We start from the raw sequence: 24,156 nt of genomic DNA, 5'->3' as shown, positions 1-24,156 counted from the left end.
CCAATCTGAAGTCAGCTTTTAAAGGGGCTTTTTATCAGGGATGCTGCGGGAGGAGTTTCGTGCTTCCAGGAGTAGTCCTAAACTGCGCATGCGTCAAGGTGATCAGCCGATCCCAGACGCAAGGCAAGATAGTTCGGTTTGGCCATTTCCGGTTTCAGTTCTAATGACTTATGAGGATGAAGTGGAGAAAAATGATAACTGCATTCAAAATTGTAATTATTTAAGAGAAGGAAATAATTTGCCTATAAAATAATATAATGAAGTCATTAAATGTAACAGTACTTATTTATTAGAGTTACCCGTTTAATTAATTAGGCCTATTTACTGGGTAGGCTAATAATGTTGTGTGCATAATGTTGCATGTTAGCAATATTTTAAAGTTGTAGCTGGTCAGTTGGTGGAAAATGCAATTATATGATTGGGCACTCATAGCAATTAATCGTATTTATTTGCAGCTCATATTTTCTAAAACCAAACATTAATATGAAAAAATAACTGGGACTCATAACTAAAGCTGTCAAAAGTACAGAGTAAAACTTGGTCTTAGGGATAGGAGGTAGCCTATGAACTCAGCTGCAATGAAATAGAAATACTACAAAATAAACAGACACATTTACACTAATTCAGTCTCACACAAGGAGAAGGTAGCACATTATAAAGCTTGTGTAGTGTGACCATAGACTGTAGGAGTGTGACTTGGACACATTTGTACCTGTTCCGCGCCGACACCGCTGAGCTGAGCAGATGCTTGAAATCTGGTGTGAACCATCTTGCTGTTTAGTTGCATGTTTTATCTTTGAGGATGACGAAAGTCCTCGGCTGCTTGCGTGACTTGTAGCGTAAGTGACGCCGTACCACCTCTCTCCTCTCTCCTCCCTTTGTGCAGCTGACAAGCCCCTTCTCGACCAGGACAGGAACACACAGAGGTACGTTGTGTTTTAATATTGAATTGCAACACAAATGCAGTTTATTGCACTGCTCTGTAGCTGGTATCAGCCGGCGGACTCTGACCCCCTGGAGCTTTCTGTCTTATCCATTTTGTGAGCTGGGTGTAGTCGGCGTGCAGCAGAGATGCTAGGCCTGCTGCTGTTTGCAACCAAAGCTAGCTTGCTGGCTAATGTGTTGCGGTGCGGTCATTTGACAGAACAGGAGCCAGTTGTCAGCAGTTATTCAGGCAGCTATATTAAAAGAAGAAAAGCTATCTTACGGTTTCTTGACACGATACAGGCTCACTTCTGGTCAACATGCCATGAAGTTACTCACTGGAGACACTTGCCCGCTGGCCACCTTGATAGCTAGCTAATGCTAATCTGTTAGCAGATGAGGACAGTGAGATGCTGCCTGCATAATCACTTTGTGTGAGTGTAGTGTTGTTTCTCTCTAGACAGACACTACACTTTAAAAAAAAATCAACTGTAGGTTTGTGTCTCAGCTAAAATTCACTGAATTACACCTCAACTAACTAAAGTTGTGCTGAAGGGCAGTGCTGCATCCTTTAACTGAGTGGCTAGGTCAAGTGTACTTAATCATTTCAGGAGTGGTCCTCATCATGCCATGGGATTCATATATCCTTATCTGTGAAATTGTTATATGAAGTTGTAGATTTATTCATAAATTAAGTCATTGAGGTTTACCCCATGGCACCTCAATGAGTATCACATATACAGCGTTGTCCTCTACGGCCTCTAGGTTTCTTCCTGTAGCCATGTGTGGAAGCCATAAAACTACTAGGCGCAGGGGGGGGGGGGGGTGGTCTTGGTGTGTTGACACAGCGTGAATAGTGGACATGCCATCTGTGTACGTGCTAACAGGCATTGCAGATTCCTGACATTAGTCCACTTCCAGACCAAGTGCTTCTGTATTAGCACAGTTAATGGGGGACTGGTTCAGAGGGCTGTCCAGGGGGGGGGGGACATCCTGAATGATTTAGGGAGGCTACAGTTGGACATGCATGTGGACGGACTGACATTTGTTATGTCATAGCTAATGCCTCTGTTATTTAGGAGTTTGATATGTGGGGTCGAAGAAGCATCTGGGGTAGGGCTGCAGGATTATATTATATTGGGCTATAGCGTAGTTGAATGTTACCATATCGATATATTGGAGAGTAGTCACTTCTGATGCTTGTATATTCTAAATACACAGGTGCACTTTATGGTTTCCTTTAATTATTAGATCAGTGTTGACTAAATATCTTGTAAAGTCACATCTTCAAAGTGTCAAACCTAACTTAATTTAAGTACAATTTCTGTTTTGTTCCATAATTATACTGATAATCATCTATCCAAGAGCTCATTTGATAAATTGTTATTTATTTTCGTAACATTTACTTGTAAAAAATAACCAATAGAACATGATGACAGTTCAAATTTGAGAGTGCAAGATTTCTTTCTAATCTTTCATAACTTACTCAAAGAATGTCAAATGTCGTGTCAATCCTCATCACGCTCTAAATGGTCTCCCACACATGCAATGGGATGCAATACCTTCAATATGAGTCATATAACAATTTGAGGACAAGGGTGGGGTTTTTGAGAAAGGGCGGGACTCCCTTTAGACTGGGTTAAACTTTGGTGTGCATTTAACAAAAACATTGTGTGTTCGTTTAAGACTTTTTCATTTTATTGGGTGCAAATAAAAAAACTAAAAGATTCCTCAAATTGTTTTTTTTATCATGTTTACATTCAGAAACAGTTATTAAAGTACTTTTCACATGGTAAACTTTTTAAATGACTTATTTATTTGCTATCAATTTGCACATGTTTGTTATCAATAGGCCTGCGTAACAACTTCGCCTTGATAACTGTTGGTGATATGGAAAAATGGAGCCTACATCTATCCACTAAACATAATGATGAAATACACATGTTTTGCACAACTGGATATCCAAGAAGAGGAAGGACAAAGAAGTTCAAACATGCTGTACGGGACCATTAGCTTAGTGGAAAAAAGAATGTGCACAGGGGAGGGGAACAAAAAATCACTGACAAATGTAAAAAAAAAAAATGGATATTAGCTAAGGTGGCAAAATGTGACTCCTGCAAACAAACTCGCCTATGTACTCAAAGGAATGCAATTTAGAAAGAATGTGTGTTTGAATTGCTGAGCTCCTGTGTTGCGTGTGTGTGTAGCTCCTGTAAGCCAATAACCTTATGAGATTTGAACCTTTCATATCCATCAGTGACCTCCAGCTGCACCTGCCTTCCTCTTTCAGCAGCACTTTACTTGTGACCTGTTTCGATGTCTTCTCTCTGTGCTAAAGCTGTAACACAGAGGGAAGAAAGACACACAGGGATGACATTTCTTTAGAGAGAACGTTTTCTTGTGTTAAGTCACAGCCTTGAGCCTCTTGTTTGTCCCTGCAGATAATGGCTGTACCTCCCACCTACGTTGACCTTGGAAAGTCTGCCAGGGACGTTTTCACCAAGGGATACGGTGAGCACTAAGCAGCCAACCATACTCACTTATTGCAGCAACATTTACAGCAGTATCATATATAAAGAAAACATAGTTTGACACTCAATCAAGTGCTATTTTTATCTCTAAGTCAAGATGGTTTTTTATCACATGGTAGCTTCTTCTTTTAAGTTTTTCACTTCAGTGAAAAGGGTTGCTGTGTAAATATTCGTATAAATATGTATTTCTCTTTACTCAATACTCTCTCCTTCACTCTTGTGCTGTAAAGTAATCACAGAGATTTTTTTTGCAAGATTTGATGCAACACTTCCTCCTTCCTTAATCATTGTACATATCCAGTTGCTGCATAATGTTAACAGCAATGCATTTGGATTCAAACCAGGCTCTCTACTGTGTATTCTGTCACTATGTTTGCAGAGTATGCAGAGCCTCACGTTGAGTGAGTGGATGTGGGGTTTGTTTTGTGTTTACACAAATTAAAGCTGTACTCCAATGGTTACTAAATGATGTCAACTTAATAGCTTTGGCATTCCCAGACTCATTCTTATGTACCGTGCAGGGTGACTTACTGCCATCTCCTTCACAGAAAAAAAAAAACTTAGAGCAGTTGTGAGGCTGATGAACATTTCATAGGGTAGAAACTGCAGGATGGACAGTGATGGCCGGGATGAGAAATGAATGGTACCAGCCAGGCCAGAAATTACATGAACGTGGAGATGTTCTGGGTCATGTGAAGTGTGCACGGTGGATCTATTGATGGCTGTAATGCTGGCTACGGGCAGGCGTGGGGCTTTAGGCAGAGCCAGGGTCTGTTCAACCAGCCTTCTAGCTGTTGTTCATAACTGACATTACTAATGTTCCAACAGAGCCACATCCAATCAATCAGTTGCATACACATAACTCTAAATGCACTCTGGAGGCTGTTCTCACAGAAACTAATCAATAAGTTGATGTAATATGTGTTTTAAATATCAAAAGGGTTTCTTATGATGTGTATAAATAGAATCACTTTCAGAATTCAGTTTATTACTAAGTAGGTTTTCACATGCAAGGAATCATCTTTTGGTTTTACATCCAAATATTAATATTAAGTATAAATAGAAAGCTGCAAAATATACAGTAGAAGATGGGGGGGGGGGGGTGTTTTTGCAAAAATGTTTTTTTAATAAACCTGCTCCTCTATTATTGGATGTTAAATCTGTATTGTCATCATTAAATAATAATGTGTTATCTAATGTTGTCTGTTTCAGGCTTTGGGGTCATCAAGTTGGACTTGAAAACAAAGTCTGAGAATGGACTGGTAAGTCGTACAGATGATCAGAGCGGCCACTTCACACTGCAGCTTGCTTTAGAGTCTCCGGGCCTATAATTAAGTCGCCCATCAGCTGATTTCTTAAATATTGCAAACACATTTTGGCATTGGCTACCTGACTGATGATTTCAAAGATGCTGTGTTATCACAATCAAACATAATGTATGTCTTAGTTTACAAGTCAAATTGATTTCTTGATCTTGTAAATGCACCCAAGGATTTGGGATCAAGTGTTTGTTCCGCGATGTTGAAAGAAGTCAGTCATCAATTTATTACACTTTATTTTAATGTATCGTGGCTAGCGAACCTGTGTGTATGACTCTGACTCCAAAACTATCCTCTGCAGGAGTTCACCAGCACAGGCTCTGCCAACACTGAGACCAGCAAGGTGGCTGGATCCCTGGAGACCAAGTACAAGTGGGCGGAGCACGGTCTGACCTTCACAGAGAAGTGGAACACCGACAACACCCTGGGGACCGAGATCACCATCGAAGACCAGGTGGGTGACCAGGCTTATCTTAAATGTGTTTTTGATTTGATATTGGGAGTTAAATTCACTGAATTCTTTTCATGATCACTATATAGGGTCTGTCTCACAAGTTGTGGGTGCCTTAAGCCTTGTTGTATAATGGATTGTAGTTTCATCTCATGAGCAGTTTATTCCAAAGATGATTTTGACTAAACTGAACCTTTTTGCTCATCTCCTCAGTTGGCCAAGGGTTTGAAGCTGACCTTTGATTCCTCCTTCTCTCCAAACACTGGGTAAGAAACACTACATCAGAACCATGGAAATAAATTTCACTGAGAACACAGGAGTTCAGTGGAACAATGTTGAATTAAGCAATCATACACTTGAGGCCGTTCTTGAACGTCATTATTACCAATAACGACGTTCAAGAACGNCGGCCTCAAGTGTATGATTGCGATTCTATTACACAAACTATCATTGTAATCAACAATATCGTAAAATAATTTTATAATGTGGGCTAATTTGCTCCCAAACCTACGCTTTCTGCTTGAGTTAATCTCCGTCAGAAAGTAGTTCCTAGAAAGTAGTTCCCATGGTAGCGGTTTGGACACTGTTCCGAAATCCACCATTTTCTCCTGGGTTTTTAAGAACGCTTTGAGACATTTGACAGCCCAGGTAGTTGACGCCAATGTACTCTTTTCGTTGCGACTTTTTTCCAACGCACTCAACTTGTCAGTTGAAACAGCCGCAAATCTTTCGTTGGTTTTGTAGTCTGTGTCCATGTCCAACCATTCATCAATACTGATGCCCCCCAACAAATCAAAATTAACTTTCAAATCTGACATTTTGTAGCTACCGATTTCCAACGAGAGACAATGTATAACAGTGTAACGGCTGTGTGTCGCTAAACGTCGCTATGGAAACCACACGATGTAGGCTCATGGAAGTAGTTTCGGTAGGCTAGTGGCGTGTGTAGGCCACTGGATACTTTGTGATTAGGCACGTTCTATTTGATCGTTGTTTGATCGTGGAATCAAACACGCCTATTGACCAATCAGAGAGCTTGCTCAAAACTATGTGTTATAGAATATGTATTCATGCACTATTGGAGCTACAATTAATAGAAAACAAATACCAAATCGCATAAAAAACATTTAGCCGTATGAGCCGTTTTTATTTATTACAGCAAGTTGAGGTAGCAGTTTTTGTCTGATTGTCAAATTGCCTAATTTTACCTTTCTTTTGGTAATTATTTTGCTCTTTGCCAATGTGAACAGGCTGTGTGTGCATTTTTAAACTTCTGTAGTCTTAGAAATATAATTTGAATGATGTAAGAAGTATTAAAACATTGCATCTTAACAAAGCGTACCTATTAATAAAATGAGATGCTAAATATTAAATATAAAATGTATCATATATTACAAATATATATGTTGAACTATGAATCCTATAGTAAAAATAAAAAGTCTAAATGAATGACTGACTATGACTTAACCACCATTTCTCTCTCCTGCCAGCAAGAAGAGTGGCAAGGTCACGACGGGCTACAAGTGCGACCACGTCAACCTCGGCTGCGACGTCAACTACGACATCAACGGGACAGCGGTCCACGGTGCAGCGGTGGTCGGGTATGAAGGATGGCTGGCCGGATACCAGATGACCTTTGAGGCCGGCAGGAACAAGATCACCCAGAGCAACTTCGCTGTCGGATTCAAGACGGACGAGTTCCAGCTGCACACGAATGTGTAAGAAAATAGAGGCAGCAGATCGTCTTTAGTTTGATTCCATACAGAATACTTTTTTAATGTACTGGTAAACCAATGTGGATATACCATACTTTATTATCATCTTATATCATTTGGTGTAGTTCATGCTCATTTCAATTTGCCTTACTAAAACCACTTTTTCACACACTGTTGGCCCTCTTGCTTGCAGCTAGCACCTATGTTAACGGATCAATCTAACAGCAATGTAGTTAACATTTATTTAAACACTTGTTTTGTTGATATTGTTAGAGAATTTGTACTTTTTAGGTCCATGACACCATAAAATGAGGTGCCAGACATGCATAGCTTTTGTTAACTAGTTCTCGGTGGGCTCGCTAACTTGTTGCTGGCTATGTGCCGGGTAACTGACTATTTTTATACCCAGGTGATGGGATTTACTATATTACATGTGAAGCAGAGTGAAAGGCTGGCAGGCAGAAAGGGCCTCAGTGAAGAGGCAGAGCGAGGTTGTGTCTGATAGTGACAGATACAGGGCACACTGTTAGTTTTGTTTCCTGCTGTGTCCAAGCCTGTTCAGTCTACAGCTGAAGTGATTATGTGGGGTCAGATAGAGTATAATGTAGGATTTACATCAGAGACGTCGAGCCCACCTCATGAGCTCTTTAACAAACATGGAACAACCAAGCAAGGAATTCTACTTTCAGAGAAAGAAAAACAAACAAACTCATAATTCATCCCTTTTTAAAGAGAAGAACATCATTGTTGGGGAAACATGATTTGTTTTGCTGCAACATTTATATATATTTTTTAATCTGCTATTCTTCCACAGAAATGATGGAACTGAGTTTGGTGGTTCCATCTACCAGAAGGTGAATGACCAGCTGGAGACAGCCGTCAACCTGGCCTGGACCGCCGGAAACAGCAACACCCGCTTTGGCATCGCTGCCAAGTATCAGATCGACTCTGATGCATCCTTCTCTGTGAGTCCAGTGTAACCTGGAGTAGAAGTTGTGCTAGTGCTAATCGTCTGCTGTAGGATAACAATGTCACTTAATCCTAATCCCATTAGAAATGGCTGTTTTATTTTACTCGTCCTTCACAAGGAATTTGCTTCGATTTAAGACATTCTGAGTCCCTACAATATAAACCCTTAATAGTCATAATGTTTCCCCCTCAAATAAGGGTCCAATTATTTGCTCAGGCTCTTCCTAGTTGACCAATTTGGAAGGATGGAATGCAAATGTAATCCCGTATGCAACCAAGCCAATTAGTGTGAATGCTTGTTTGTGTATATATTAAAACACCTTGTGTTAGCATAATGGTGAAGCAGCAAACTTTTGAAGGTATCACTTATTATTTACAATATATATTTTTCTAAACTGCTTGCCGGATTTAGCCAGCATTGATCTGTTAGTAATAATCTGTTTCCCGCACAGGCTAAAGTGAACAACTCCAGCCTCGTGGGCCTGGGCTACACCCAGACTCTGAAGCCAGGTGAGTGCAAATTGTGTATTATTTAGGTTTAAGTTCATGTTTCATCATTTACTCAATCATGAGAACACTGTGTAGCAAAAGATACCACGTAATTAAAAAAATAGATTAAAATCAAAATCTGTGCATTAAAGATTTCTGTGTGGATTATTCCATGTGTAGCTGCATTTTGGACATACACAAACTACACAATGATCAGATTAGGACTTCCTAGCAAATACTTTGTGGCATTTCTTGATTAGCAAACTTAAAAATACTAAAGAATGTGTAATATTGCTCATATTATTTTGTTATTCTAAAAACACATCAGTTGGAAGAGTTTTGCACAATATTAAATCAAACCGAACTACACTTTCATAATGGTAACAACACTACAGTGGAGGAATACGTAGCAATAGGTGGTTTATCCTTGTGTGTTTTTCTTTCTGCAGGCATCAAGCTGACACTCTCTGCTCTCCTTGACGGCAAGAACATCAACGCCGGTGGACACAAGCTTGGTCTCGGTCTCGAGTTCCAGGCATAGGAGGATGAAGCAGGCGACCTTGAAGTCCTCCCAGCACACACACGCGTTCCCCACCAAATAAATAAATATTTCCAAATCCTGTATTGATTACCTAGCCTTCACAAAAACCCATGTGTCCCCTAGGCATGTTACAGCTGGAGCCAACAAAAAAAGCATAAAGGTCAAATTGTTCCTATAACGATCTATCACTTTTAAAGTAACCACTTAAAGGGAACAGTATATTTTGAAATAAAGAGCTGATTTCAGAACAAAACTACAACCATTTAACGGACACTTTTATCATGAATTGTGTTGTTTCCAAGGGGAAAGTAGCGTCGAGATCAGTCATGAGGATTTCACTTTATGTCTTTCACTACATTCTTTCACAATGCTTTAAGTTGTGTGTCTCTGATTTCCAATGCAGATCTAATGGAAAGGGCAGTTGAGTAGCTACCCCACCTGATGGTGTCGTTGCATAGCACCATTAACACTCCTCGCTCAAATGTTGTTGTGGTGAAATAACTGTTAAGCTTCCACACTTCTGCACTGGAGAGCTCTGATGTCTTTGTTAATATAATATAAAATGGGATGGGTTAGTTGTCCTTGATGTAAGCAGCTGTGATTAGCTCTAAGAGACACTACACCCCAATATGGACATTCTGTGTTTTCATCTCACTTGTTTTTTGTGTCTGTGCATTTGGTGTGAAACATGTCTTTTGTTACATATAGTAAAGAGAATATTATTTTATTGACAGTCTTGCATAGTTTATTCCACCTGTTAAGTCTTAAGAAGGCAAAGACCTGTCAATTCTTCCTGGTTAGGGAAAGGAGGGAAACCAGTTACACTTCTCTGAGGGAGGAAGAAAGTAATAAATACAGTGCAGGAAGTTGTAGTCTTCCACAACTGGTTATGGGAATCATGCTTAGAGAAATTGACTGTATTGTCATTCCCTGAAATAAATAAAGAACATCTTGAACTGGATTGTGTTTGTTATTTTGCATTCTGTCAAGTTATGACCAACATGATGTGATGACTCATTCCGATACCAGGTTTATTTCTATGCTTTTGGAAAAATTAACTGGCAAATATAAAAAGTGTTTTGAAACTGCAGATTACTGTTTGTATGAACTGGGATCACAAGGATTAGTTTGAATTCTTTCTACAGTGGCAACTGTCACAAATTATTGTTATTGATTGATAACGTCTAATCTTTGTAGGGCGTCAGAGGAGGAAAAAATACTTAGATATTATAGTAAAAGTAGAAATACCAAAGTGTAGGAATAATTTTACAAGTAAAATTCCCGCAATCAGAAGTACAAACGTATCCGCTTCAATGTACCTACAGTTCTTAAAGTAAAAGTACTCATTACGTAGATTGGCCCATTTCCGAATAATATCGTATCTTTTGATTATAATTATTGATGCAATAAAGTGTAGCCTAATCAATGTTGTAAAGATGCAGCTAATTTTTACTTCTGTGTATGCTGCAGGATAGCTTGGGAATGTTACTCCAGGTGTAACTAAAGTTTTATTTAGTGTTGATTATATTTCATATTTCACTTCATTATTCCAAATCTGAATAAATAATAATTGTAGTGGAGTTTAAGTACAGGATTTGCATCTGAATTGTAGTGCGGGAGAAGTACAACGTAGCAAAACATGTAAGTACTCAAGTTAAGTAGCCTACAAGTATCTCAAAACTGTAGGCTACTTCGCTACAGTACATGAGTAGATCTACCTGGTTACTTTACACCTGCTGGTGAATATTTGATCACGGCATTAGCTGATATGAAGACTCCACGATTTAATTTAATCGAATTACTTTATAATTTTTTGACATGATCAAGGATAAACACTGAGGCCATGACAGCTGATTATAAACATCAAGAAAACAGAACAAAATCACTCTCTCCCTGTCTAACATCCCGCATCATGTGGCCATGCTAACCCCTCCTCCAGTTACTCACACATCAACATGGCGACGTGCAGAACGATGGGGCGAAGCAGGGGAAATATTTGTGCTCTTTCTCTGGTTATTTTCCTTCAGCTGTTAGTCAGTGGCTGCCTGTCAGCTCCGGTAAACAACAGCAACACGGCGATAGGTATGTTACACTTGTTTGAAGTTCTTGATAAGATGAATGCTTTGTTTTAAAGCCGACCAACAGTGCTGCTAGTTAGCTAGCCACTGTCAACGTTACTGTAGCTAGTTTGCTAGTGCGTCATGCTAGCAACTATGCTGTCAAGTGAGAGGGACGATGACAGGCTTTCTGTATGTCCCGGAAAAGTCTTAAAACAGTATTTTTTTTCAATTCGAGTCCTTGTTAAAGGATTACAGTTCTGTTCAATAACTATTTCGATAATAATAAGTTGTTTAAGGTTTTAAATGTGACTCCTTCGATTGAAAATACGTTGTAACGTTCTGACGTCAATTTCAAAAGGTTGATAATTGTTTATTCGTTTAAGACGATGTGAAATGTGCATTAAGCTTTCTTATTTGGACTTAATAATGTTTTACTAAGTTCATGAATCCTACAGAAACGTTACGGCCATAACAAACAAGTCATAACCAGAAAGAGGAAGCCATGATTAAATAACCAAACTTCCAGCTCGACAACATCACAAGCAACAATTCCTACCCTGTGCTCAAAGCAACTAATTAGATGTACTCAAGTACTGTACTTAAGAACACATTGTATTATAGCTATTTGTACTTTACCTGAGTACTTCAATTGTTTACTACTCAGTACTTCTACTCCACTACAATTCAAGGGTAAATAGTGTACTTTTACTCCACTGCATTTATATAATATATTTATTTAGTTACTTTGCACATTTGTATACATGCTGTTAAATATAATTAACACATACATCAGACTTTAGTTACACCTGGAGTAAATCCACAAGCTACCCTGCAGTATACAAAGTCATTAAAACTAGCTGCACCGTTAACATCTTTGATAACTCTTTAATGTTCAATAATTATAATCAAAACATATCAAATATATTATTCTGAAGTGGGCCAATCTGCATTACGAGTACTTTTACTTTTGGTACTTAAAGTTTATTTTGAGGCTGATACTTGAGTAACATTAGGACTTTCACTTGTAACAGATCATTCCTACACTTTAGTACTTCTACTTTTACTTAAGCACAATATCTGAGCACTTCTTCCACCCCATATTGTAGGTAAAGGTTATATTTGTGGTGGCCTGCAGGGACACCTCTTAAGCACTTGTGATTTGTTAGTGGGTCCAGATGTCCTTTTCATATATCTGCGCTGTTAAGTAACCCCTGTCACTCCATTACCACCACAGCTTATTAAACAACCCCTTTGAAGTCTACCATCAAGGAACTGGGACCATAGTAAAGGCTGTTAAATGTCTCAGGCCCTGTCATGCATTAATGAACTTTGACCAGGGCTACTACTGGCTTACATTTGTTGAGATAAAATCAGTGGTGCTGAATCGCTGCCCTGTGTTCTCTATTCTTTTCAAATGAAGTGCTATGGATGTGTTTATCCACATACACCTTAAGTATGTGATAGGCAAGTCATGCATTGATTGGTAATAGATTTGTTCAGCAAGTCTTGTGATCTGACATTACTAATGGAACTATTTCCCATGAGACCATTACTTGAACAGCCACAAGCTGCTAAATACTGTTTTAGTTGAAATACAAGCAACATTTATAGACTAAAGTTAACGGCTGTATTCATTTTGAGCAACATCCATGTTCCAAGAGTGCAGCTTTAAGCAAGACTGGAGGAAAATAACCCATTACTTGTCAATAAGAATTTGTATTTAAGGACATTTAACTTAAATATGAAGGCATTTTGTCGAGTGTGACTCAAGCGGCTCAAGGCTGCCTCTCCTACATGCTGTTTGATGCAGCACGGCCTATAACTTTTACCTTCACAAAGATCTCCTGTTCAGTGATTATTTATGCTGGCTATTGCCCATGTGTATGAATAGTCCCTTTCTTCTCCTGGGAACGTCTTACCCAGTGCTTCAAGTCCTCCAGTGTTTTCCTCCCGTCCCTTCCTAGGCAACACCTCCTATTCCCACAGGATTAAATAATGTTGACACTTGTTGGTAAAACAGCGTCATTGATTTGGGGAAAGCTGGCACGATGCATGTCTGAGTTCAGCTCACACGTAGTAGAAACGGTAGTTGATAGATTCTTGAAAATGAAAGTACATAATTTTTTTATGATGAAACAGAAATGTCGTGTCTGCTGTTACACTGCAGTCTTAATAAACTAGTTAAACAGGTACTCCAACTACTCCTGATTTTCTGAGGCAGCACAAGGGTCACTGAGTATCAGAACAAGCTCCTTTTCACAGCCATAGCTGCCGGTGGTGTTGGCACACGGTGCAGTTTTATGGCATTAGTCATGTCTGTATTTGCATTAATTCTATTTTTAGAACTCTATGAAAGACCTTACTGTTATTGATTGATTGATTGATTGATTGATTGATTGAGAGTGTGGTTGTCAGCAACTTTAGATTAAGTTGTATTTCTTCAAATGGGTTAGAACTGAGAACTCATATTCATTTTGGACTCATTGGCTTAATAATTAATTGAACTTTATAGAGAACCCGTCCTTCATTCAAAATAAATATTTATTCGACTATGCAAACTAGAGCTGTAACGGTTCTCAGTCTGTTCTAGTTAATGTTCTATTGCTTTTAAGGAGAATGTAACTGACCTTTTTTTCTTGCATTGTTATTCCTTTGTTTCTAGCATCAACACAAAATGCGTCTCCAAGTATTATCACTGTGGACAAGAAAGTAAATGACACTGTGCCTCCGCCATCTCAACCGAGTGTAGTGGCTGCCACAGAATCAAAGAAGCCTTCAACACCCGCTGGCAATGACTCCACAACAGCAGCAGCAGCAGCAGCAACGGCCCCTAAAAACAGCTCAGCAGCAGCAGCAGCAGCAGTAGCAGCAGCAGCAGCAGCAGCAGCAGCAACGGCCCCTAAAAACAGCTCCACAGCAGCAGCAGCAACAGCAGCAGCAGCGGCCCCTAAAAGCAGCTCCACAGCAGCAGCAGCAGCAGCAGCCCCTAAAAGCAGCTCCACAGCAGCCATTAGACCAATAGTCACGGGGAAGGACCATGAGGAAACCACTCCAGATTCAGTCACCATTATTGAAACCTCTGACAATCCTCTGATGCCAGAACCTGTCGACCCAGTAATAGGTGAAGTTGCAAACAACAAAAACCAGTCAACAGACAAACCTGCTGTTGCTGAAACTACCACAACTGCTATTCCCAAAGTACCCACCACTGCCCGTGTCATAACCCCTGAATCATCCAATCCTTTTACGGAAAAGGAAGCTCCGTTTTACGACTACAAATCCTCCATCGCTGTGAACCCGTCCACAGAGCAGGAACCTGATCTAGACCTGCAGCCGACCACTGACGGAGGACCCGCACGCCACATCGATCTGGATAATTACCCCGAGGAGGAAGACGAGGACGATGACGCCACCTACAACGACGTTTATGAAAACAACAGCATGAATATGGCCAAAGGGGAGCCGGCGAGCAGGCTGCAGCCCGAGGACATGGAGGTGACGCGCTACAAGGGAGCAGACAGCTACAACACCGAGGACGAGGACTCCCACTTCTTCTTTCATCTGGTCATCCTGGCTTTCCTGGTGGCCATTGTCTACATCACTTATCACAACAAGAGGAAGGTGAGTGTTGACATGACAACAGCCGGCCACTCTTCTAGGTGTAGAGGCCAGAAGTGATGCTGCTGACATGCGTATTGTTTGAACAGAGCTGATATTACTTTATCCTCTGTAAGTTCCAAAGGTGATATTGTACCATAGCAGCTTGTCAAATCTAAGGTTTAGCTGTTTTTTTTAATTTTTCAAACGTAATTGTTTTTGAATACTTTGAAGCAGTCTTGAAGCGTGAGAGTGTTGGGACTTTGCTCTGTGCACTAGACACTTTTCACAACTTATATTTGGGCATATTATAGTCTAAACACTTTATTAATTGAAAAAAAAAAACAGTAGTTTGATTAAAAAAACATCAAAGTGCTTTGTTTGGAGTTTATTTATTTAAAATTGTAATGCATGACAATCATTTCTTATTTTCCTTTCATGATAACACATTGTTTGAGCAACTGCACCACCTCACATAATAAAATAAATGCTTTTCAATGTAACAAAAGCAACCAGATATCTTCAGCTGAGACAAGTTTGATATTCTATATTATGCTGGCCTCATGTACTTAGAGTTCAACAGCTGAATTAAAGATCCTCATTATGCAGTCTCTCGTCCGTCCTGCTCGCCTTTTAACCAAGAAAACCCTTCAGTTGATCAGCCCTACGTCGATCAGATTAACTTGATTTCCTTGTTCATTCGTTCTCCCTTTCTCCCGTTGTCAGATCTACCTCCTGGCTCAGAGCCGGCGCTGGAAGGACGGTCTGTGTTCCCGCAACACGGTGGAGTATCACCGCCTGGACCAGAACGTCAACGAGGCCATGCCGTCCCTCAAGATGACCCGGGACTACGTGTTCTGATCCAGGTTCATGAGAACAGTTTGTTGAGAGCAGCACAGAGCCAGTTGGCCTTCCTGCCTGTCCGGCCGCGATGATGAGATCCCGTTGTCATGGAGATTGAGCGATGCTTTCTGTTGCTTTACAGGCCAACTGGAGAGCACTGTGTCGTTGGGATAGATTATGTTTGTTTGGAACTTTTCTGTTGTCAGCATAGAGATATTTTCACTGTTTATCTTTTATTATTATTTGATGCATTATTATTTGTAATTCTCTTCTTAATTATGGCTTTTTGGGATTTGCTATTTTGGGTTTTTAGGTGTTTTAGTTGTCTTTTTTGGGAGTTTTTCAGCCCCTCTACACCTGTTTTTGTTTTCCTTCTTGCATACTGTCTTAATATGTTTAATACTCACTTGCATTCATTAACAGTTGATTATTTACCCCAAAGATTAATTAGGGATTTCTCTATTAGCAGTTAGCCACAATATCAATCTAGGAGAAATGCATAAAACACAGTCCTTCCAACATCTTACTGTAAGAACGTTACTGTAAACTATTAAGGAACAATGAAAACAAATTGTGTATCATGTAGAAGGAGTTTGATTATTATTTTATAAAGAAATCATACATTCACTGAGATTTAAAATATAGTACACACTTATTTTCAACTGTTTAACCATCAGCTATTTCCTGTTGCACCTTTGCAAAAAAAATCCATAATAGCCTTTTCATTTTGATTTCACATTATATATGGGACGTAACATCTCTAGTACATGTTGGGACATTACGCTGCACATTAGGGAGGATGACTCTTCACGGGGGGGGGGACTTTCCATCTGCTTAAGCCATTTAATGAAGACGGATGGGGAATATTGTTAAAATGGCTAGAATGTTCTCATCTCAAGTTTTTCCTTGTTCATCAATTTATATTTGACTTGTCTACGGTATCTCTTCTACTGCCCAGATTTCGCTATGCATAAACCCTCGGGCTGGCCCCCTTTGTTTTATGACTTCGGTGAAGTCTCTATAAATCATTCATGGTCTTCATCGTGGCAAAATATAACGGCCGTGTTTCCTCATGCTCACACAGAACTTTTCCTTTTCAGTTACTTCCTGTCAGAGTACCGTTTGCTGCGCTCGCTGCTATTTCTGTTCGCCAGATCTGCGTGGCTTGATGTTCACATGATTAAAAAATCACAACAAAAAAAAAGACCGTAACTTTATTTCTTATTCTTCACAGCCACATGTTTTTCTGACTGTTGCCGTCTCATGCCTTTAATTCATTGCCATAACTGCCACATGCATCCACATTGTTGTTTTAAAGCTCTTGTTACTTTTGCCACTTTTCAGAGGTCAGTTTGTATTTAAAGGTTCAGAATGGTTATAATTGTAATGTGATTTGCACTTTGCCGTTCAGTCATGAGCTCAAACAGGAGGAGGGGGGAGGGGTTTCCTGCGTAAAGGGGATGCATCAACACTGCTCTTGCAATCAACAGTAGAAATGTAAAATCTCTTTTTTTGTCAATAAAGCACAAATTGTGTAGAGTCCTCTCTGTCTTTAACTTGTGATTGTTGATTTCATGATCGACCTCATGTGATTAATCTAAAACACAGATTAAAAGAGTATTTCAATCATAGAGCATTCTGTTATCTTGCTCTTTGTTCAGTGCATGTCCTATTAAGTCAACACATCACTAACTAGAGAATCACTTTGATCTCATATAATCGTAATAAGCTCAGAAGTTGTGTACTCTTTTTTTACTCGGACAATAACAGTCCAAGATCCGAATGTATGGTTGAAAGCTATGATATACAGTATGTATTCATAGGCTTAAAGCTGAGAGGGTGTTCAGATTATAAAATAGGAACATATACATTAGCATAAATTGAAGTGTATTTGATCTGCATGAGGTTATAAAATCTACATAGCATTTAATTTATATCTTTAAAAAATAATGTAAATAGAAAGCAGGTACTAAAGCCCTAATATATAAACACGATAAGAATACAACATTTTAAATTACAGCTTTTCCCCTGATTTTACTAGTGGGAAAACACACTATACTAATGGTTGTATTCCAGTGTTCCTGTGAGAGTGGAAGTGACCCAGCATGCAGAATACCAGGAAACAAAGCAACTAAAAGGAATCATTAATTTCATTATTTCTTGTTCTTTCGTTATCAAAATGTCCTCTGTGAAAAGGCTTAGAGCTGTATCAGGGTAATAAGTAACTTTACCACAAGGAGGCAGTACACACACACAAATATCTGATCTGAAAAACCTGTACTGTATTTCATGGTCACATTTTCTACTGTGTCTTTCAACCCAGTAAAAGATGGTGGTGTGTTACCTTGCACTGTGTAAGAGACTACAAAGCGAGTGTGTACTGTATGTGTGTGTATCTAACTCTACATCGACATTTTTACCTGAGCAAATAAGAATGTCATTTTGCATTTGGTTTTCCGCTCTATTCCCTCTCTGTGTGACATCCACACATCAGCATAATAAAGGGAATTTGAGCTGAAAAACCCTCAACACTTTTATGCTTTTTTTAAAGGTGTGTGATGGTAGCCATATGTGCCAAGATAACCCAGAATCCCTCAGTAACACCAAAGGGAGAACAAATGAGCCAGCGTGTGAATCTTTAATGTCACACAACACTACTGGGATGGATTTTAAGGACAGCAAAAGAGCAAAAAAGTTTATTTCGGAATCTCTGCCTTTAAAGTTTGTAAACGGAGTGACGAGACGGATGGAAGCAGAGTGAGAGAGAGAGAGAGAGAGAGAGAGAGAGAGAGAGAGAGAGAGACAGAGCCAGTTTGACATGTTTGACTAGCCAATTGTCCGCTTTGACAGGCCGTACTATAAACCGCAGCGTGACAGAATTCAACAAGTTCAAACTTACTTTATTATCATTAACTTTTGTTAAAATTAGTCTTTAATTTCTTAAAAGTATTTTCCACAAACAATGTTATCTCCCAGAAGTCATTCTGTCAAAGACATTTTTTTCAAAGGCGTGATAATCTTATTTTGGAATTAAATTATTTAAAAGGGAATAAAGCAAGGGAATATTTCAAAAGGATACAATATATGATTCCTACAGAGCCTGCTTTTGCAATAATATTTGGCAGAAAATGTAATAAAAAGTTGTCATTATTCACTTAAAAAACAAAATAAATCCTTCATTCTTTTGCAGCTTGAAAAATGTTGATGTTGTGTAAAAACTGCACTGAACACTTATTTATTTTATTATCTTGGTGTGAAGACATGAACTGAAATCGGTTGTGCACATGATTTTGAAATGGCATCTCTATTTTCTGTAGGTTTAATATGAATGTGGGTGAAAGATTTGACCTTTTCTGTGTCAAAACATGCTTTTTTTCAAGTCTCTAACTCCATTTATCTACCCTGTTTCAGATTGAAGAGCAAGAGGTGATGTCTGCTTGGTGCGTGTCATCAGCAGATAAGATAATCACGCTGTGTTGATATTTGTACAAAGATATGCCAGGCGAAACTATCTGAGAGACAGCAGCAAATGAAATCTACCAGCTGGAAAATCTCACAACTACTTTTGATCAGTGAAGGGTGAAAGTCTTGACAATAGTTTTTTGGTAGCATTTAAAAAAGGTTTTCTTTAACTTTCATAAAACATTTTTCAAGGGATCAACATTCTTTAGAGGTTTAGGGCATCTTAATGTATAATCTCTCTCAAAATGTGTGGAAATAGGCTGTAATGAAATTAGAAAAGCTCAAAAATTGTCTAAAATCAACCAAAATGACCCCCATGCACCCTTCATCCATATGACAGAAATTCAGAATTCTTAATTGTGTCGTAGTTGATGGCCTTTAAAAATAAAAAGACAGAAAACAACACATTTTCGTTTTGTGATTCAATTATTATTATGTTCTTGTCTAATGTGGAGGAGATAGTTAAATAAAGATGAATCCTGAAAATCATCCCAAATGACTGGGTGCTACACCTCAGCCTTTGATTGGACATATAGTAAAGATATCTTGCTTCGTTACGACATCAATGCTCACAATTTATAACTATAGTTACAGCTTTATTGTCTGAATGTTTTTTCTCCAGCAAAAGACAGATCAATAACATCTTCCCATGGAAACCAGGCAAACGCTGGCATTGCAATCAAACAACCTTGAAACCGCCAGATTTATGGCAATAATTCCCACAGCTGGAATACATTTTTGAACAATCGGATCGCTTGTGTAAAACTATCAATCAATGGCAATCCTGATGGATATTGCCCTTCCTGCCGTCTCTGTAATAATTTCTGTACTTTCAGCATCTGCTGGATTAGGTCTACTCGCTTTTTCAAAAACCCGATTCCAGCAGGTATGCTTTTTACAATATATTGAATTTCAATAAACCTGAGGGTAAGGCAGATAAAATAGTTGATCAAAGCACACGAGGTAGTGATCGGGTCATGTGGCCTGGCATATTAGCTTCCTCATCAGTGGGAGAGATCAACTGGAGGACTCACACTGACAAGTCCGGCTCCATTAAAGGTTTTGGTAATGTTGGACTTCAACCCTCAGCAGATACTGTGTACGTGTCTGGTTTTTAAGATACTCTTGGGTACTAAAAAGGTAGCATTCAAAGTAATGGACATACAAAGTCAATCCAGCAACTGGAAACCAATAAAAAGGTTCATTGTAATTGTTCTCACCTATGGTGCTCTTACAAAATAACTTTTATGGTGCAAAAGGAAGAAGTATAATAATTGCGCTCATGGGGACTCTGGGAAATTCTTTTTTAAGGAAGCAAAGTAAATGAGTATTTTCACATCAACCAGATAACTTTCATTTAAGGCCTTTCAGAAAAAAATAAAATAGAATATGTTAATTCTAAATAGCCATAGGATTATTTTGCCTGTGCAGTAAGAACATAACTTTCTCATCATTATGATGAAGAATGTTGATTCCCTTAATAATCATTTAAATGGTAACCTTCTTGAGCGTTGAAAAGATTCTGGCTATTTAATTAAAATAGGATGGCTGTTGAATGGAAGGTTTGTTCAATATATCGAGTGCAAAAATCATAGTAGAGAGTTCCGGCACATTTTCGCATTATGTGCAGTTGATAAATGACATAGGGATAGGATAGGAAGAAACGTTTGACCAATTAGGTTTTTTCGGGGCATCAGCACCTAGACTGTCAATCATGTACAGAACACTCCCCTCCAAAGTTGATAAAGCCCCGCCCCTCAGGCCTGTCACTTCCTTTTTTCCCTCCAAACACTGAAGGCAGAACAAGAAGAGAAAACAGGTGAGTTTAACACTACTTTATCTGATTGTTTTGTTTACTTAGTTCTAGTTTTATGTTGTGTGAAGAAAAAGGGTGAAATTACATATTGTGGATGCATCACTATTAAAAGTAAAACAATATGATTATCCTTTGATATAAATCTATAATATTTTCTTAATAATCTGTTGTATAGAAAATATCATCCACATTTCCATCCACCTCCAACTGTTTTGATCACTTTTGTGCAATGAACTCGTCTTTGGGTTTGGATTCAGTGTTTGAATGTGCACACATGGGATGTAAAGCCATTTTCAGCTAAAGGCTTTTCACTATATACCCTCTTGGGATGTCTCAATGCCTTATAAATGGCAGGATGAAAAGTAGTAAATCCAGAGCAGAGTATTTCTTTTTTTTGGTGGCACAGAGAGTGAAAACACAGCATGAGGTTAACAATGGGATTTTAGGCCACAGACCTTTTTGTAAAGGCAAAACAACAGAGGCTTTAGGATTTTCTTTCTTGGATGAACTGGGATTCTTTCAAGCTTTCATACATTTGGAAGCATTTCAGGCTGCACTTCATGGAAAATACAAACTAGTGACTTTGTCGTTCTTTACCTTTGTGAACCAGAAGAGGGCCTGGATTACTCTTCCAGCTTTCTTTATGTTTAATTTCCTGTGTGTGTGTGTGTGTGTGTGTGTGTGTGTGTTTTATGGCCCAGTCTCCCAGGAACTGCACATAATGTCCACAGTCCAGGCTTTATGTTTTCTCCATCCTGTTTTATCTCTCAGAGTTTTGTGTGTTGACAAAGCTTAACCGCCTTCGTTCTTTATCTTCTGCTTAGCTCGCATTAAGAGTGTAGCCTCTTTCTTTTCACTCTCGGCTCAGTAGAAAGATACAGGGGCCATCATATTTATGGCTTGGAGATGGGAGAGGCACAGAAATGACCTGAGGCGATCACAAAAGATGGACCGAGCTGTTTAGATTAGATGGAGGTATTTAATAAGAAAATGTAGTGTGCTGCACATATAGCACAGTACTATGAGAGGGAAGAGAAAATGCTTCAATATGTATGTATAGTTTATATAATATCTGTGAATTCACCATGTTTCCTTTTGTCTTTATGCGTCTGTCCTTCAAGAGTCCCCTCTATTTATGACTTGTTGCTGCAAATGGAAAGGTTGTGCGTTGGCAGCACCAAGTGGCAATTTGACAGAACTGTCTTTCTCAGTATATCTTTTCCTTACAGTGACATACACATTTTGAGTTCCTGCTAGAGAGGTCAACATTTAGTTGTAAGAATCCCAAAGATAGTCATGACACAACTTGATACAGAAAAGGGTGGAAGTTTTTCTTCTGGTTTTCAGGTTTGCACATTTTGCTCTCATTTTTCTAGTTTCCAGAACCTGGTTTTAGGCAATAAAAGTTCTCTGATGTTAGCCGGCTTAAACAGTAGACGTAAAACTTTAGTTATTAGTGAAACAAATAGAAAAAGGTATTTTTACCTAATTTGGATGCCTTTAACATCCCAACACATTTTCAGTAGGTGCCTAGAGTTTATTTTGCCTCAGGGCCTTCTAGTGTTTGAATCCGGCCATGTTTATTTCACACACTGCTAGCAGGGTGGTGGATAAAAAAAGCCGGTCTTTTCTGTATTATTATGATGAAATCAGACGATGAGTTGCAAGAACAATCAATGTTAAATAACTTCATAACAGATCTTGGAAGTGTACCTGTCCATTCCAGCAGCGGACTCACACCTGCAGTTTAAAGCGTTGATGTTATTCTCCCTATCAGAACCTTCATTATGTGCTCTTTTTAAGTCCTCTTCAAAGTTCTTGTCACTATCTACCTCCTGGTGCTTTTTTCTTTTCTTTTTCCTCTATCTGTACTCTGAACATGTTATCAGCCATTGTCATTTGTCTTTTTTTATTTGTATCTATTCTCTACTCAAGGGAGTTACTCTATCCATCAAAACCAAATTTCGAAAACTCTTTTAAATCTTTTTCTGCCTTCCTCTCAGACGGTTTAGATCTGAGCATTTCATTTTCCCTCTCTGTCTTTCTCTTCTCTTTTCTTTATCAATCTTTCACCTGTTTTTTTCCGGCTGTCCTCGATTCTGTATCCTCCTTTCTCTCTCTCCTTCACATCATTTGTCGTTTCTCTCAGCTCTGTCTAAATCCAAACCCCCTTGTCTCTATGCCGTTGCTGCTTTGATCTTACTCTTCCCTCCTCTGATAGGCAGCCTGTTCGATGGGTGTTGATGTATTTATGTGGATGTACTTTTAGGTATGTCTTCTTTGCATTAATTGGCCCTCCTGTATTTGGCTTGCTCTCCACAGTATTTCACGGCTTTAGAGGAAACATTCTGTCTATATCCTCTGGCTATGAGAAATATCTGCCTGGGGGCTTTTTTAACACTGATCCCAGTATTTTGACAGAGTCGGTAGCTGAGTCTTTTTTTTTTTAGGTTGTTCTTTGGGAAATTTGACAAGTTGTTCTTAGATCATTAGCAGACTATAGTTCTATAGTTCTCTGTAAGTTCTGCACATTAGCTTACACCAGTTTCTCTGTCCAGACACTTTTTAATTAGCAAGGATTTTGTAAAGAACCATGTGTGTCAGGGTAAACTTTTATTTTTAATTTAAAGAAGTTATTTTTTCAAACGTGATCCCTGTACTAACTTATCCACTTATCCTAAATGAAGATAGTTTTACAGCCTTCAAAATGGTTTGTGTGTGAAGAAGAATACTGTAATGATGACAATGACTTTTTTAAGTAGATATATATTTTTTCTGTTAAGGAAACTTGTCTACAGCTTTCTTTAAAGTTGAAATAAATTGTCTGTAAATCGCAGGTGAAACATCTTCATAAACACTTGTGTGTGTAGCCAGGTTTGCCAGTGCTCTGTATTTAAGGTATCCTTTTTGACCATCGGTAGCGGTATGTAGCAATGCAGCAATGTTTCTATACAACAGCTGTTTTGTTTGCATGTTTGGAACATGCATGACAACACTCATGTATGCACACTTACACAATGCATTTCTGCCTCTGTAAAAACAATGTTTTACTGACTGACTATTGTTGAATGTACACGGAGAAATGTAGCAATGCACTGAAGTTTACAGTTTGGTCCCACAATGATGAAGCTTTTTCTATTTAAATGGACTTTCTCCTGCTGTATTTCTTAGTTTGCACATTAGCTTAATCCTCAAGATGTTGTCATTCGTTTTGTGAGTTTGAATGGAGTTTTTTATTCTTGGCTACCATTAGCTTGACACTTTTAGACCTGCATTTTAGATACAACTCTGAATAACTACGCCGTGGTGGAATACAAGTAATACAAATACTCAGGGTTATATTCAACTAACCCTATGTACTGTATTATTCTGTATAATTAAGAAAACCTTAAAGGGATTTCAAAAACTTAAATTCTCAAAACACACTCTTTTTTTTCTT

The 24,156-nt window shown here is 38.8% G+C and overlaps 2 protein-coding genes across 2 annotated transcripts; both read left to right on the top strand.

Annotated features, from left to right (window-relative positions):
* Positions 1 to 819: 819 nt before the first annotated feature.
* vdac1 (voltage-dependent anion channel 1) lies at positions 820 to 9,900 on the top strand. The gene is made up of 9 exons (XM_010789031.1): positions 820 to 926; positions 3,366 to 3,435; positions 4,668 to 4,717; positions 5,076 to 5,228; positions 5,439 to 5,491; positions 6,716 to 6,943; positions 7,755 to 7,905; positions 8,362 to 8,419; positions 8,848 to 9,900. The coding sequence occupies exons 2-9, from the start codon at positions 3,369 to 3,371 to the stop codon at positions 8,937 to 8,939; spliced, it is 852 nt and encodes a 283-aa protein (XP_010787333.1). The 5' UTR covers positions 820 to 926; positions 3,366 to 3,368; the 3' UTR covers positions 8,940 to 9,900.
* A 972-nt stretch (positions 9,901 to 10,872) lies between these two features.
* Positions 10,873 to 16,978, top strand: cunh5orf15 (chromosome unknown C5orf15 homolog). Its single transcript, XM_010789030.1, has 4 exons — positions 10,873 to 11,021; positions 13,662 to 13,861; positions 13,892 to 14,620; positions 15,323 to 16,978. The coding sequence occupies exons 1-4, from the start codon at positions 10,895 to 10,897 to the stop codon at positions 15,455 to 15,457; spliced, it is 1,191 nt and encodes a 396-aa protein (XP_010787332.1). The 5' UTR covers positions 10,873 to 10,894; the 3' UTR covers positions 15,458 to 16,978.
* Positions 16,979 to 24,156: the final 7,178 nt, after the last annotated feature.

Source organism: Notothenia coriiceps, unplaced genomic scaffold, assembly GCF_000735185.1.
Source record: "Notothenia coriiceps isolate Sejong01 unplaced genomic scaffold, NC01 NC01_scaffold00032460, whole genome shotgun sequence".
NCBI classification, from domain to species: Eukaryota; Metazoa; Chordata; class Actinopteri; order Perciformes; family Nototheniidae; genus Notothenia; species Notothenia coriiceps.
This window is presented reverse-complemented; position numbering and strand designations above follow the sequence as displayed.